Here is a 13,349-nt window from a genome sequence, read left to right as displayed (position 1 = left end):
ATGTTGGAGGGGGGAAACAAAGAGAGGGGGAGGGGAAATTAACCTCCATAGCTCACAGATCACTTCGCAAAATAAAGGGCTTTCTCCACGACCTCCACAGCTATCCAAATCTGGAGCATGCAAAATATATTTCGAAGAAATACCATGCCTGTTAAAGTATAAAAGAATTTGAAAATGATATATATATGCTTGATGTGGAATCATGTATGTCACCCTAGTGCACACATGCATAGACATCACATAAGAGTAATTTATAGACAATTCATTCATGTTAGCATATATTAGTGCAGAGAGCAAAGCTCAAAAGGCAGAATAATTGAATCCCATAGATGTAATGGAACAATATTGCTCAGGATATGGGAAGCAAATACTTTGTATCTTTGTCAGTTTTAAATAAACTGAGGGTGACCAACAGTGATCCCCACTCTTTTTAATGCATACACATGTGTATATATTTCTTTACACACATGTATATGCACATGTATTTATTTGTTTTAAAGGTCCCTATCGAACCCTCCTGACGAAAATCCCTGTAGGAAAGGTTTAAAATTACAAGCCTCGTTGAGACCTGGTGGCGATGTTGTTTCCAGGTTTGAGATCCATCGAAGTTCACGCTGCAGTAGGACCTTGTTGGTGTCACCGCCACGTGGACTGGGATGGATCCGGTCCAAAACCACAAAAGAAAAACGTGGAAGACGGCCGCCATGTGTTAGTACAACATGGCGTCCCAAAGGAAGTTCAGAGTTTTTCTGTTTCATACAGAGAACATGGAGATAGATCAGTTGCCAAAGTTTCTGTATCGTTTTTCCGATATAAAAGTATCCGCACTCGCATTGCCACATATAGACTACTGCCATAGTTTGGCAATTTCCGTAGTGCTTTGCTGTGAATGTGCTGCCATTTGGTAAGATGAGGTTTTTTCTATGATCAATATAATGACAGTAGGTACATGACCCACAGGGGAAGGTCGCCTTAATTTTACAGGGGTCTCCCCGTGTGTGTCCAGCAAATTCACTGTGAATTATCCTGTCCTTGAAATCAGGGACAATTTGGAGCTATATATTTGCAATCTTCACATGTTCCTTCAAGGTGTCTTTCTCTAATTTTTTAGTTCGAGAGACAATGTCACTTTAAATGTGGTGTATAAGATACAGAATATGTTTCAGTTTACCTTTTAGCAGATAAGGACTACAGTTCTCATTTTTATACTGTAACTACAAGAATTGTAAGCACATCAGTGTCAGAGGCCTGAGTTTTCTTTCCATGTAACCAGCCATTTCTGCCAGTAAGGCCCTTTACTGTGATGCTGCAAAACTAGGTTATGCTCAGCATAAAAGTGCTGCTGTGAGCATGAGCACTGCAATGCAACATATTGTCTCTCCATACGGGCAGTCTTATGTTATTTTTGGAAGTATTTCTTCCTTTTTTGGAACTAAAATGTCTGTATGACTGAGGGTGCTACTAAAAAAAGAAAAAAAAAAAAAAAACTGCATCTTTACCATTGCTAAGATATCCTCATAAATATTTGTTTCAGACCAGCTGGATTAGATAGTGAAAATATAATTGCTGAGGTTTTATTCTTTCAGACTGTCAACTGCTCTAGTGATTTCTGTTTCTGGTCATGAATTTTGATTCTAAGAACTATGAGAGTCTTTTGAAATAGAACGAGTCCTAAGAAGCAGAATGAAATTTTATAGTTACATTATGCAATATATTCCAGGGCACTCTGCTCTGTTAGTTCCTCTAAATTGCCTGTTGACTGGGTGTTCTGTTTCTGTACTTCTTTTAATCTGTCGTTGTATGCTCTTAACATACATTTTACTTACTATCTTGATTCTGCTCACATGGAGAGGGGAGAAACGAGCATAGACACTGACACAAATGCAAGACAAATCAGAAGAGATAATATGCCAATGCCTTGTAGAATAACAGAATTTAGGAAATAGAGCTTCCTCTTGTGATACGGCCATATGTTTACCTTTACCACCTCTAATTTGGTGTATGTTTTCCTGTCGGGGCTGTTTTAGCAGGTTGTCTATACCTGTATTGCATTTGTGCTGTGTTTGGGAATATTGCCCTCACCAGCCGGTGCTGTTGCATCTGTTTGAGTCTGTACTAGGGATAGGCCGATATATTGAGGGCCGATATGCACTTTCCCCGAATTATCGGTATCGGCCCCATATTGCCGATATTTTTGTGACGTCGTTATGCCTTCTTAGGCCGCCTCTCTCGTCTTGGACAGCCTCGTCTGGAGTCGAGACTAGTCTCACGGGAGTGTATCACAGCCACACACCCACCCACAGCAGCCCGGTGCCAGCCACCCACATCCACAGGTCCTGTACCAGCCAGCCAGCCACAGGCACTGTACCAGCGAGCCAGCCAGCCACCCACAGGCCCTGTATCAGCCAGCCAGCCACCCACAGGCCCTGTACCAGCCAGCCACAGTCACTGTACCAGCCAGCCAGCCACCCACTGGCCCTGTACCAGCCACCTACAGCCCCTGTGCCAGCCAGCCACCCACCACAGGGTGCCAGTCAGCCAGCCACACACCACAGGGTGCCAGTCAGCCAGCCACCCACCCACCCACCACAGGGTGCCAGACAGCCAGCCACCCACCACAGGGTGCCAGACAGCCAGCCACCTACAGACAGGGTGCCAGACAGCCAGCCACCCACAGGCCCTGTACCAGCCAGCCACAGGCACTGTACCAGCCAGCCGCCCACAGGCCCTGTACCAGACAGCCACCCACAGCCCCTGTGCCAGACACCCACCTACCACAGAGTGCCAGACAGCCACCCACCAAAGGGTACCAGCCAGCCTCCCACCAAAAGGTGCCAGCCAGCCAGACACCACAGGGTGCCAGCCAGCCAGCCACCCACCACAGGGTGCCAGCCAGCCACTCACTAGAGGCTGCCAGCAAGCCAGCCACCACAGGGTGCCAGCCAGCCACCCACCACAGGGTGCCAGCAAGCCAGCCATTAAGCATTAAATAAAAATTAACATGCTCAGTACCAGATTTGTGTCAAAAATTGTCTTTATTTTTCAAAACTTTAAATGTACAAAATATCGGCCCATATCGGCCTTTACCGATATGTTGTGACCAAAATATCGGTATGGGCCCTGAAAAAAAACATATGGTCTATCCCTAGTCTGTACACATCAGCATCTGTCTCTTCCTGCATTTTGGCTAGGCTCTTCTATCTTTTTTGATCTGAACTGTATTGGCTGTATACTGGCACTTCATCTGTTACTGTCTGTGGTTGTCCAGCTAGGGAATCGCATGTCAGGAGTTATCCTGCTGCCCAAGTCCATCTGTACCTTCAAAAGATCTAATAAAGACCAGGTGCTCACAGACTTTGTATCTTGCTGAGAACCCTTCACCATCAACTAGCAACCCAGTATACTCATGTTTGTCCTCCATAACCCTGTACGCACTCTTTGTGTCTGCATTCTGCGTAGGTGTCTTATCCTGCTCTACCATGGCTTGCTACTTGCTAAGTTCCAAATTCCCAGTTCCCTGCTACCATTTACAGATACCCAAAGTAGAACTTTAAGCAACACTTTTTTTTTTTATTTTGAATAGTCGAAGGGAGGGTTATAACCCCTGTCAGATTTTTTTTTCTGCCATCTTTTTCCCATTGCAGAGATTTCCCTTTAGCTAAACAGGAAGTGAAAGGAAATTCCTGCAAATTAGAAGAATTCATTGGGGACCCCCAGGTCACTAAATCTAGAGTCCTCATTGGAAGATTTCCCCTCTATTATTTTTCTGGGGACAACCTAAAATGTGGGGTTTTCTTTTACTTTTACTTTCACTTTCAATTATAATAGTAAACAGGACAAACAGAGGTGCTGAGTCTCTTTAACGGGGAAACAGACAACAATAAAAACTGATAGGTGCTCTAATCCACTCTATCCAAAATAAAAAAAAAACGTTTTTTGCCCTTAGTTATACTTTAACGGCTGCTTTACTTATTCCCATTAGCATTCCCTTTGGTTGGGTGCATATGCTGCCAGAGAAGCACTTATGTAAGAAACATTCTAGCAGCCTAACAATGTACATTAAATATTATATTCTATGCAGAATTAGCAGCCATTTTCTTTCCTTCACATCCCTTTTCGTTCTCCTAGCTTTTGAGGCAGGCATTTAAAAATTGAACATATTAAACATATCAAAAGAAGCCCCTCAATACCATGCCAGGTCTGTATCAGGTAGCAGAGAATTACGGTATCTATAAAACAGCATGGTACAATACAATATGACAATCAAGGAGACCAGCGCAGTGCCTGTACAATAATGGAATCATTTACTAATTCTAGTTAGGGTCTACATTTGTCACTTCATAGCTGAATACAGAAGTGTGTCATGTCCATGCCTCTTCACATATTTCTTTTATTAGGTGAGGTCTTGCGTTTTTGGCTCTGTAGTTTTATCTTCCTTTGTAAATAACCTAAAAAAAATACTCAGTTAATGGAACAAAGTTGACATAAAAACTTCTAGGGTCTATAAAGTTCCTGGTAAATATAATTGTAATACTTAGGTAATGCATATGCTTATTGTTCATATAACTGATTTTTTTTTTTTTTTTTTTACAGATGAGAGGGGTACTCTGCATAACAACAATTTGTTGCCAAGAATCGTATTGCTAATGCACCGTTGGTATTTGTCTTCTACTGAACTTGTTGGAAAACTTCTCTCAATATATCCTTTTATTAAAGTGCAATGCACAAATTGCAGCAGAACAATCCTGGATTAGGACCAGCAGTGTAGGATTATAAATTTACTACTTTCATATGTAGCACCTGACTGATATTTCTTCCTAATGCAGGGGGTGTGCACTCTCTAGGGTAATGGCTGTATAAAAAATGACAAACTTACAAAGAGTAATTGATGCAGCTCTGTAATCATAATACATTACAGGGAGTAGCAAGGAGTGCACATAAAAAACACTGCAGAATTTTGCTTTAACTGGCGGTATATACAAGAAACACATTAAAGGTGTCTTCCTCCCTCCGTATGCTTTAGTAAAGCCAAGAAAAATACAATTTTCATTGCATTTTGTTTTAGAAGAAGAAAACTCCAATTATCACCATGTCTGACTCGCCATCTCTTCAACCCATAATCTTGTATCAATAAACACCTCCACCTCACATGTGCTCTAGCTCCCCAAATGTGTCTGTGCTGTCAACCATAATTGCTCACCATTGATCTTTGGGTGTAAGGTCCTTCAGGCAGCTCTTTGAGCTGAAGAAAGTCACCCTTTCTGTTGTTTTTTTGTGGACCTGTTAGTGTTTAGGTGCTGTTTTCCACCCCTCAGTGCTTTTGGATATTCCAACAGTCTCTAAATTCTAGTGTCTCTCAATAAAGGAGAAAGAAAAAGATTTTTGTACTTACAACCATACAATACAATTGTTTGAGTCTAATGAGGGACACAGGTCCCACCCTTTTGTGTTGATGATCACGTTCTTGCTACTTCTTTACCACAGAATTGGGAAATGCTGAGAGTAAGCAAGGTTATATTGGGCTGGCCCACAGTTTTTTATTAGGCAGTGTCCAATCTTCTTGTAGGGGGCAGTATAACTCTGTCGTTTCTGAATTCCTGTGTCCCTAATGGATTCTTTTTTTTTGTAGATTTTAGAAAGTGTTGGGCTTCCCTGTATAAAATCTGCACACTCCAAGCTGAAAATGGCTTATGGCAATTTTGTATGGAGAAAGTGTTAGCTCTGTTATTGCCATTAGATATTTCTTGCAGCTAAGCAATGTGGAAAAAAACATGAGCAAGGAAAAAGATATGTTAAAAGAGATGTATGGCTTTTTTTTTTCCATTCATACTTACCTTGGTCTGATGCTGCAAGTGTCCCCCGGCACCTCTGCACTGAAAGCCGAGCGATCAAACACCGCCGATCGCCTGGTTCTGACAGCTCCCCAAGCAGAGAGCTGCTGACTGTCATGGTGGCATTGGGGTTATGGTATGGGCAGGCATAAATTATGGACAACGAACACAGGTGCATTTTATTGATGGCATTTTGAATGCACAGAGATGGCATGATGAGATCCTGAGGCCCATTGTTGTGCCATTCATCCACGACCTTCACCTCATGTTGCAGCATGATAATGCATGGCCCCATGTTGCAAGGATCTTCACACAATTCCTGGAAGCTGAAAACTTCCCAGTTCTTGCATGGCAAGCATACTCACCGGTCATGTCACCCATTAAGCATGTTTGGGATGCTCTGGATTGGCATATATTACAGCAAGTTCAAGGTCGTGCCAATATACAGCAACTTCACACAGCCATTGAAGAGGAGTGGACCAACATTCCACAGGCCACAATCAACAACTTGATCAACTCTATGCGAACTGCACTGCGTGAGCCAAATGGTAGTCACACCAGATACTGACTGGTTTTCTGGCCCCTTCAAATACAGTAAAACTGCACATTTTAGAGTGGCCTTTATTGTGGGCAGCCTAAGGCACACCTGTGCAATAATCATGCTGTCTAATCAGCATATTGATATGCCACACCTGTGAGGTGGATGGATTAGCTCTGCAAATGAGATGTGTTCACTAACACAGATTTAGACAGATTTGTGAACAATATTTGAGAGAAATAGGTGAGTTGGTGAGTTGGCTGTAGTGAAAAGGCCTTGAAACATGTTAGCCAGTGCATTAGATGTTGGTCATTAAATGAAACACTAATGGACTGATGAGCGCAATTTGTTGGTCGATGACATGTTCCCTATAGAAATGAGAAAAGCGAGTCTTTTTATCACTTTTTTTAGTACAATATGTTTATTTTAACCAATTAGAGGTTTTTTTTTTTTTTTTTTTTTTTTTTTTGAGAATCTTACACTTTACCAATGCACTTTCTTTTTCATTTACAGTTTATACTGTATATCCGGATGTTTTAAGATTTCAGTGGAACTCTGACGTATTGACTGTTGCCTCTCATACTGTAAATGGCCCTAAAATATGCATGTTGCACCTGCTTTTTTAGAATCGTTTAAGCTTAATTGCGTCTAAATTTTTCCATATTAGAATTAACAAAATAGATTTACATTATTTCCAGCAGTTTGCAGTTTCTATTGATGCTATTTTCATAATATTTTCTTTAATCTTTTACATATCAAAATGCTACTGGTGAAAACTGTGATATATTGCAATTGAAGACATGTCACTTTATGAGGTAAGATTATTTAAAAGGAAAATGGAATATGGTTTCAGTCAAAGAAATGTGTACCACTGCAACTCTCCAAGCACTCCCCTCATAAGTTGGAATGAGGTGCAGGCCTGAAGTACTTCACTCCATCACAAATGGCTCAGTATAATCCAAGAGAAAAGCTGCACACAGCAATGTCTTCATAGGCAAAACTTTATTCAGCTGACAAGCTTCAGCTCATGATCCTTCCCCCAAGACCAACCCACTGACACATTTCACCTTTTGGGCTCAATCCTTAATGATTAAGCCTGCTGGATGAAACATATCAGAGGGATGATCCTGGGGGAGGGACCATGTGCTGCAGCTTGTTGGTTGTTAATATTTTTCTGTGAAGACATCATTGGTGTGTGGCTTTTTGTTTTAGATTACACTGAGCCATGGTTTCAGTAATCCAAAACTTTAATTATCAGTTTCTTGAATTAGCTTTTTTGTTTTTTAGCCAATAGGCTACAAACATTTAAATACAGAAAATTTAATGACAAGACTTTTTTCTGAATATGTAAGGACTTTTACTTACTTTATCCACAGTAAACTTTATAAATTGTAATATTCAATATGTTACGAAAAATGCTGTTGTTAAAATGCATATATTAGGAGACCTTGTATGTCTTTTTATGACATACATACATATGTATGATATACATGTATTAACTTGAGATAATGTGTTAAACACATACTGTACTAATACGGAAGGTGATACGTGTAAACAGTGACCTTTCTTAATGCAGGTCCAATCATAAGTACATATAGTGCATATCCATACTGTATAGCTGAAGACAAAATGTAAAAAAAAAAATCTAATGCGAATGCATAAATACATATGCAGGAAGTAGAATGCACTTGGGTATTTCATTCCTTAAAGTGGGTTTGTACTTTACATTATCATTACTACTACCATAAATTCTTGCATCTTCGGTGAACTTCAAACTTAGATCCTTGCTGCCAATATCACTTCCATTTCACCGTGTCTTTTGCCAAGTTAATGTCCTGATTTATATAAAGGTTGCTGGTCATTTCCTGGATGTTGCCCATCCATCGTGTTCTATTTTTTTCTTTTTTTTTCCCCTTGCTCTCTTCCACAATCTTGCATAGGTCTTCTCCAGCTGAGAATTGGAATTTTCTTTTCAATATTTCTTCCAGTAGATGTCGGTTTTGTGTTATTGACTCTTTGCAGCAACTCTTCATGCGTGACCACGTCTGTCCAGCTGATTTCCAACATCCTCCTGTAGCAGCACAGTTCAAAACTTGTGATCTTCTTTTTTAGGCCTCATTAACACTGGATGTTTTGCTACCTTTCCTAGACTCCATTCCTCCTGGCAGCAACATAAAAATGCTTGACGCTTGGAAAAGTGTGTAACACATTTAGGTGCGTTTAGGTGTGTCAAATGCTTAGGCATTCATTTCACTGGCCAGAATAATAATTTATGAATTGGCGCTCATGTGCTAAATGCACCTAGTGTTAGTACACATTTAGGCATGTTTACACATGTCAAGTGTTTTTTCTGCTGCTCCTACATGCACTGGCTGTGAGTTTTTTCTCTGCCTCTAAACTCCTCTAAATCCACATGCTATCCATCTTCATAAACTCTCACGGTTTATTATAGATAGTGGATAGTAGGGCTATGAGACTAACATTTTGGGAGGTGCGGCAACTGCGCTGCTTAATGGCTGCCTGATTGCAGAGCTCAGTTCAGCCGTTGGATAAAACAGCGACTCCCGAAGCCCCAGCACACCCAGACTGTGCGGTTTCAGCTCCTCTAGCCTTGGGCAGCCACCAGCGATGACTCACAGAAGAAAAGAACTGCCAAAACTCCACAAGCTGCATGGCTTCTTCTACAAAGCCCTGGCCTGTCTCTGCCAAAATGGCACCGGCGGAGGCTCCCAGCAGAGGCCCTGGACTGCCTCAGACCGCGCTGTGGGACCCCACATTCATCCTGGACCAGCAGCTCAAAAACCCAAGGCAGCCCAACTCCCTCAGGAGCTTCCACAGCATCAGCAAGGAGCCCAATGAAGTCAAGGCCCAGGAGAGAGATCTTGGATGACAACCCAGGATCTCAGGACATGGAGGTACCTAAGCTGCAGGACCATCTGCACCTCTGCCCTTTGCTGTATTTACCACATTTGGTCTCCCTGCGTCAGATACCATACTAAAGAACATGCTAACATCATTAAGAGAATCATTACATCCTGATATGTCCTCATGCTTTAACCGTATGCAAGCTGATATACAAGATTTGAGTGACAGAGTGGATCAGGTAGAAGACAAAATATGCGACTATGCAGAATCCTTCAACAAGCTAGTCGACGCTCGCTCATCTCACAACAAAAAAATAGCTTGCCCCAAATCCAAATTTGCGGAGCTAGAAGACAGATCCCACAGGAATACATTGAAAATGCGGGGGTCCTGGAGTCTGCCAAAAAAGCATTTACCACAATTTGCACAAGACCTTTTCTTAGTAATTCTACTGTAACTCACGTTAGCGGATCAAACCATCGATCGGATCCATAGGGTCCCCAATCTCAAGTACCTAGAGATGTTATTCTCCAAGTACACTTCTATCAAGTTAAAGAGAAGTTGCTGGTAGAGTTCCGCAAAACAGATAATCTCCCTGATCAATTCTCAAAGCACCAACTCCTACCTGACCTCTCCAACCATACTCTTCAGCAATGTGGCAACCTAATATCAATCACCAATTCCCTGAGAAATCACAAGGTTTACACTGATGGAAATATCCTGCCAAACTCACCATCACCCATAAAGGAGTTATGTAAACCATTTCTACAGTGGAAGAAGGTTTGAAACTTCTCCATAGCTGGGATATCATTCCAGATCCTCCAGCTCCTCATCTTGCCTCGAATGATTACAGCTGAGCTCCTCCTGATTGGCCCACAATGGGGATCACCTCCTGAAACTGGATCCCCTCTACTCCGCTTGTCCTCGGCACACCGGATCCTCTCTGCAGCTCAGCTCAGCCCAGCTCTCTGTTCCCTCAGGCAAGCCACCTGGAACACCCAATCCTTCTGACAGGAGGAGAGACAGCCGTACTCTCCCTCCTGGGACTCTGCTTCCCACCAAAGACGCTGCGTCATGCGCTCCCTTCAAACATATACTCACTCCCAGAATCCTGTGCGGCAGAATCTGCCTTCTGGGGTAGATACAAGCCTAAATGTGCCACTGATTGGGTTTCCTCCACTGCCCAATGAGAACCCTCTCATGGAGCCAGTGGGGAGACTCCCCATCCTCAATAGCAACACCTGGGAGACATGACAGCCCAGCTGAAAATCATGGCCCTGCTGTTAGGCAGCCAAGGCCCACTATACTTTTGCCTATCACCTACCTTGTGGGGTGCTTCACTAGTCTGGAAGGCTCTGTCGTAAATTCCCATGAACTCTGCAGAGGCCAAGATTTAGCACTGCCTGTACAAGTCCTAGCATTACTAATCCCTGATATTTCAGTAACCCGACTGATCACAAATGGTATTAAGACAATACATGGTCTACTATGTAACCACACTCCCAAACCCGCTAGGGCAATACTAAAAGAATTTAAGCTCCTGAATCATCATTACTTTATGCTTCTGCGTATCTCGCAATATTTAAGCCGCTATCCTCCTCCTGAATTAAAACTACACTTCGAAATTTGGTCTTACCTTACTGATACAAACTCCACAAGTGGGAGTATATCACTCCTCTACGCCCTGCTACAAGATAAACTTATATTTGTTAAATCCCACACTATCACACAAGATCTTAGATCTTTTTTTTCAAAATTGTCGGTCTTTTTTGTTTATATCGAAAAAAATAAAACCACAGGGGTGATCAAATACCACCAAAAGAAAGCTCTATTTGTGGGAAAGAAAGAACATCAATTTTATTTGGGTAAAATGTCACACGACCGTGCGATTGTCAGTTAAAGCAATGCAGTGCCGTATCTCAAAAAATGGCCTGGTCATTAAGGGGGTAAAGCCTTCTGGAACTGAGGTGGTTAAGAGTGTCTCTATGAGGATGTCTTGCTCGACAAAGTCAATTAGACATATGTACCGTATGTTTTCTGTTGCTTCCTGATCTGATTTGCTAGCAAGGTTTTCAGGTGGTGTGGTGTGGTGATGCTCTTGATTGATGGTGCCAACTTTTGGCCAAAAGTCATATTGCAATGGATCGATTTTGTCTTGTTTTGAACATATATGGGTATAGAACACTTTTGATTAAATTTTATTATATTATTGCATGTGGAATCAGGGGTATTGTCTGATGCTTTCACATTTGTTTTATAATGCTTACTATAATAGTCTATAGTCATTTTTCAAACATTTTCCTCACCTTGCTAAATTTCTCTTAAGATTTTAGCAAATTATTGTTTTACTTTTTTACCTGCTCTTTTAACATATTTAGTTGGTATTTCATCATTGCCTGCTGCCTTTCATTACCTGAACTATGTATTGCTTTCCAGACTTGTATAAAGTATTCAAAATTTCTACTTGAGTAAAAGTACAAGTGCTCGATCAAAAAGTGACTTGAGTAGAAGTGGAAGTGCTCGCAGAAAAAGTTACTTAAGTAGAAGTACTAAAGTATTCAACATTTTTTTTACTTAAGTATTGCAAGTAGTTTTTTCAAAAAATTTGCTACTTAAGTACTAAAAGTAAAAAGTACCAGTAGTTTTGAAAAAGAATTTCTACTCAAGTACTGAAAGTAGAAGTAGAAGTACTGTGTTATGTATTTATTAAAGAAAGAAGTCAAAAGTTTGAACATCATATTGTTTTTTATTATTTCAAATGATTTATTCAAATGATTAACCTAAAGGACAATCACAATTCCTTAGACTGTAACTTTTTGTAAACAAAAAACAGATAAAGTATGTCCCTCCCTTCCCCTTTTAAAGCATCCACCTTTTAAAGCCAGGGGTGGTCTCCTTCCTGAGCTTCCTCACTCTCACAGCCAGGCAGATCACTTGAAGTTGAAGGGCCAGGGGTGGAAGGTGGTGTTTTTGTTTCGTCCATCTTTTCAGCTGATCAAAAGGCAGAACAGGAGCATGCGCAGTCTTCTTAATCGCGGTTTGATTTGATTTGCTCAATTGATGATGATGTGCCAGGCCAGCTTCATCAAACCTACAACGCTTAAAGTGAAAAATGCATCAAAAACTACTAACAAAGTGGCTGTGCTAAAAATGCTAATAAAGTGCCTGCAATTATATATATATATATTCTTCTTGTATTCAAAATCATCGCCCACAGTATCAAAAATAAAGTGACATGTCTGTGCTAAATGCAGTGCAAATTATTCCCACAATGTAAATTTAATTCATATAAAATATATATGACAATACCACAATAAAATAAGTTGTGATTGTGAATAAGTTAGGTGCAAGTTTAAGTGTGTAAACTAAACTTTATAACGAAAAGTCCATAACTGAATTCCAGTGTGCAATCTAAGAAGTGCTTGTCACTTGCTGTCAGATGCTTCCACCTTTCTTCTGTGATCTGCTCAAATAAAGTGGTGGACTGGATAGCCTCTCTCTCTGCCTCTCACCTTAGTAGCACTGGCACTGCACTGGTTCAAAAAGCTGTCCATATTATTTTCATTATAAGAACTTGTCAGAACATGCTTCCACCACCTGTCCTTCACACTAGTAGTGCTCATTTGCTTTGCTCAAGTCAAGTGCCACTGCCAGTGGCCACTGCAGTGCAGGCACAGCCGCACAGGCAGAGGCAGGCCGCAGGAAGCACAGGCACCACCACAACACAACACTTACGGTCCATGGACCATGGATGGTCGGATAATCATCATAGCCCTCAGTCTCACTCTTCTTGGTTCAAAAAAGCCACCCATGACCCGTGTGTATATAATATATTAATATTTTATATTGATTATTTGATTCTCAAATGGCACATTTGCCATGGCAAGGATTAGGCCCTCTCCACGGTCCACCTCACTCACCTCATAGAGAAGAAGATGAGATAACGAAGAAAATGCTCCGAGTCCCGCCGCCCGTGTCACAACTCCTCTCAGTAAGAGCCCTAAGGGGTGGAGTCTGAGTGACACACAACACGTTTAGAGGCGGAGACCTCGAGCGGGAAGACGGCAGCACGGCTCCTCCAGTGCGGTCTCTTAACTTCATGATCATGACAGTGATTC

At 41.5% G+C, this 13,349-nt stretch overlaps 1 protein-coding gene across 5 annotated transcripts in view; it reads left to right on the top strand.

Moving 5' to 3' along the window:
• Positions 1 to 13,349, top strand: part of RASGRP3 (RAS guanyl releasing protein 3) — a 304,603-nt gene that overhangs the window by 145,202 nt on the left and 146,052 nt on the right. For all 5 annotated transcript variants that reach the window (XM_082249448.1, XM_082249451.1, XM_082249449.1 and 2 more), the window contains 2 exons: positions 4,594 to 4,704; positions 7,127 to 7,184. In XM_082249448.1, coding sequence (XP_082105574.1) covers positions 4,594 to 4,704; positions 7,127 to 7,184 — 169 coding nt within the window. The remainder of the gene's footprint in view (positions 1 to 4,593; positions 4,705 to 7,126; positions 7,185 to 13,349) is intronic.

This window comes from Pelophylax lessonae (genome assembly GCF_965119305.1).
Source record: "Pelophylax lessonae genome assembly, chromosome: 3".
Taxonomy (NCBI): Eukaryota; Metazoa; Chordata; class Amphibia; order Anura; family Ranidae; genus Pelophylax; species Pelophylax lessonae.
This window is presented reverse-complemented; position numbering and strand designations above follow the sequence as displayed.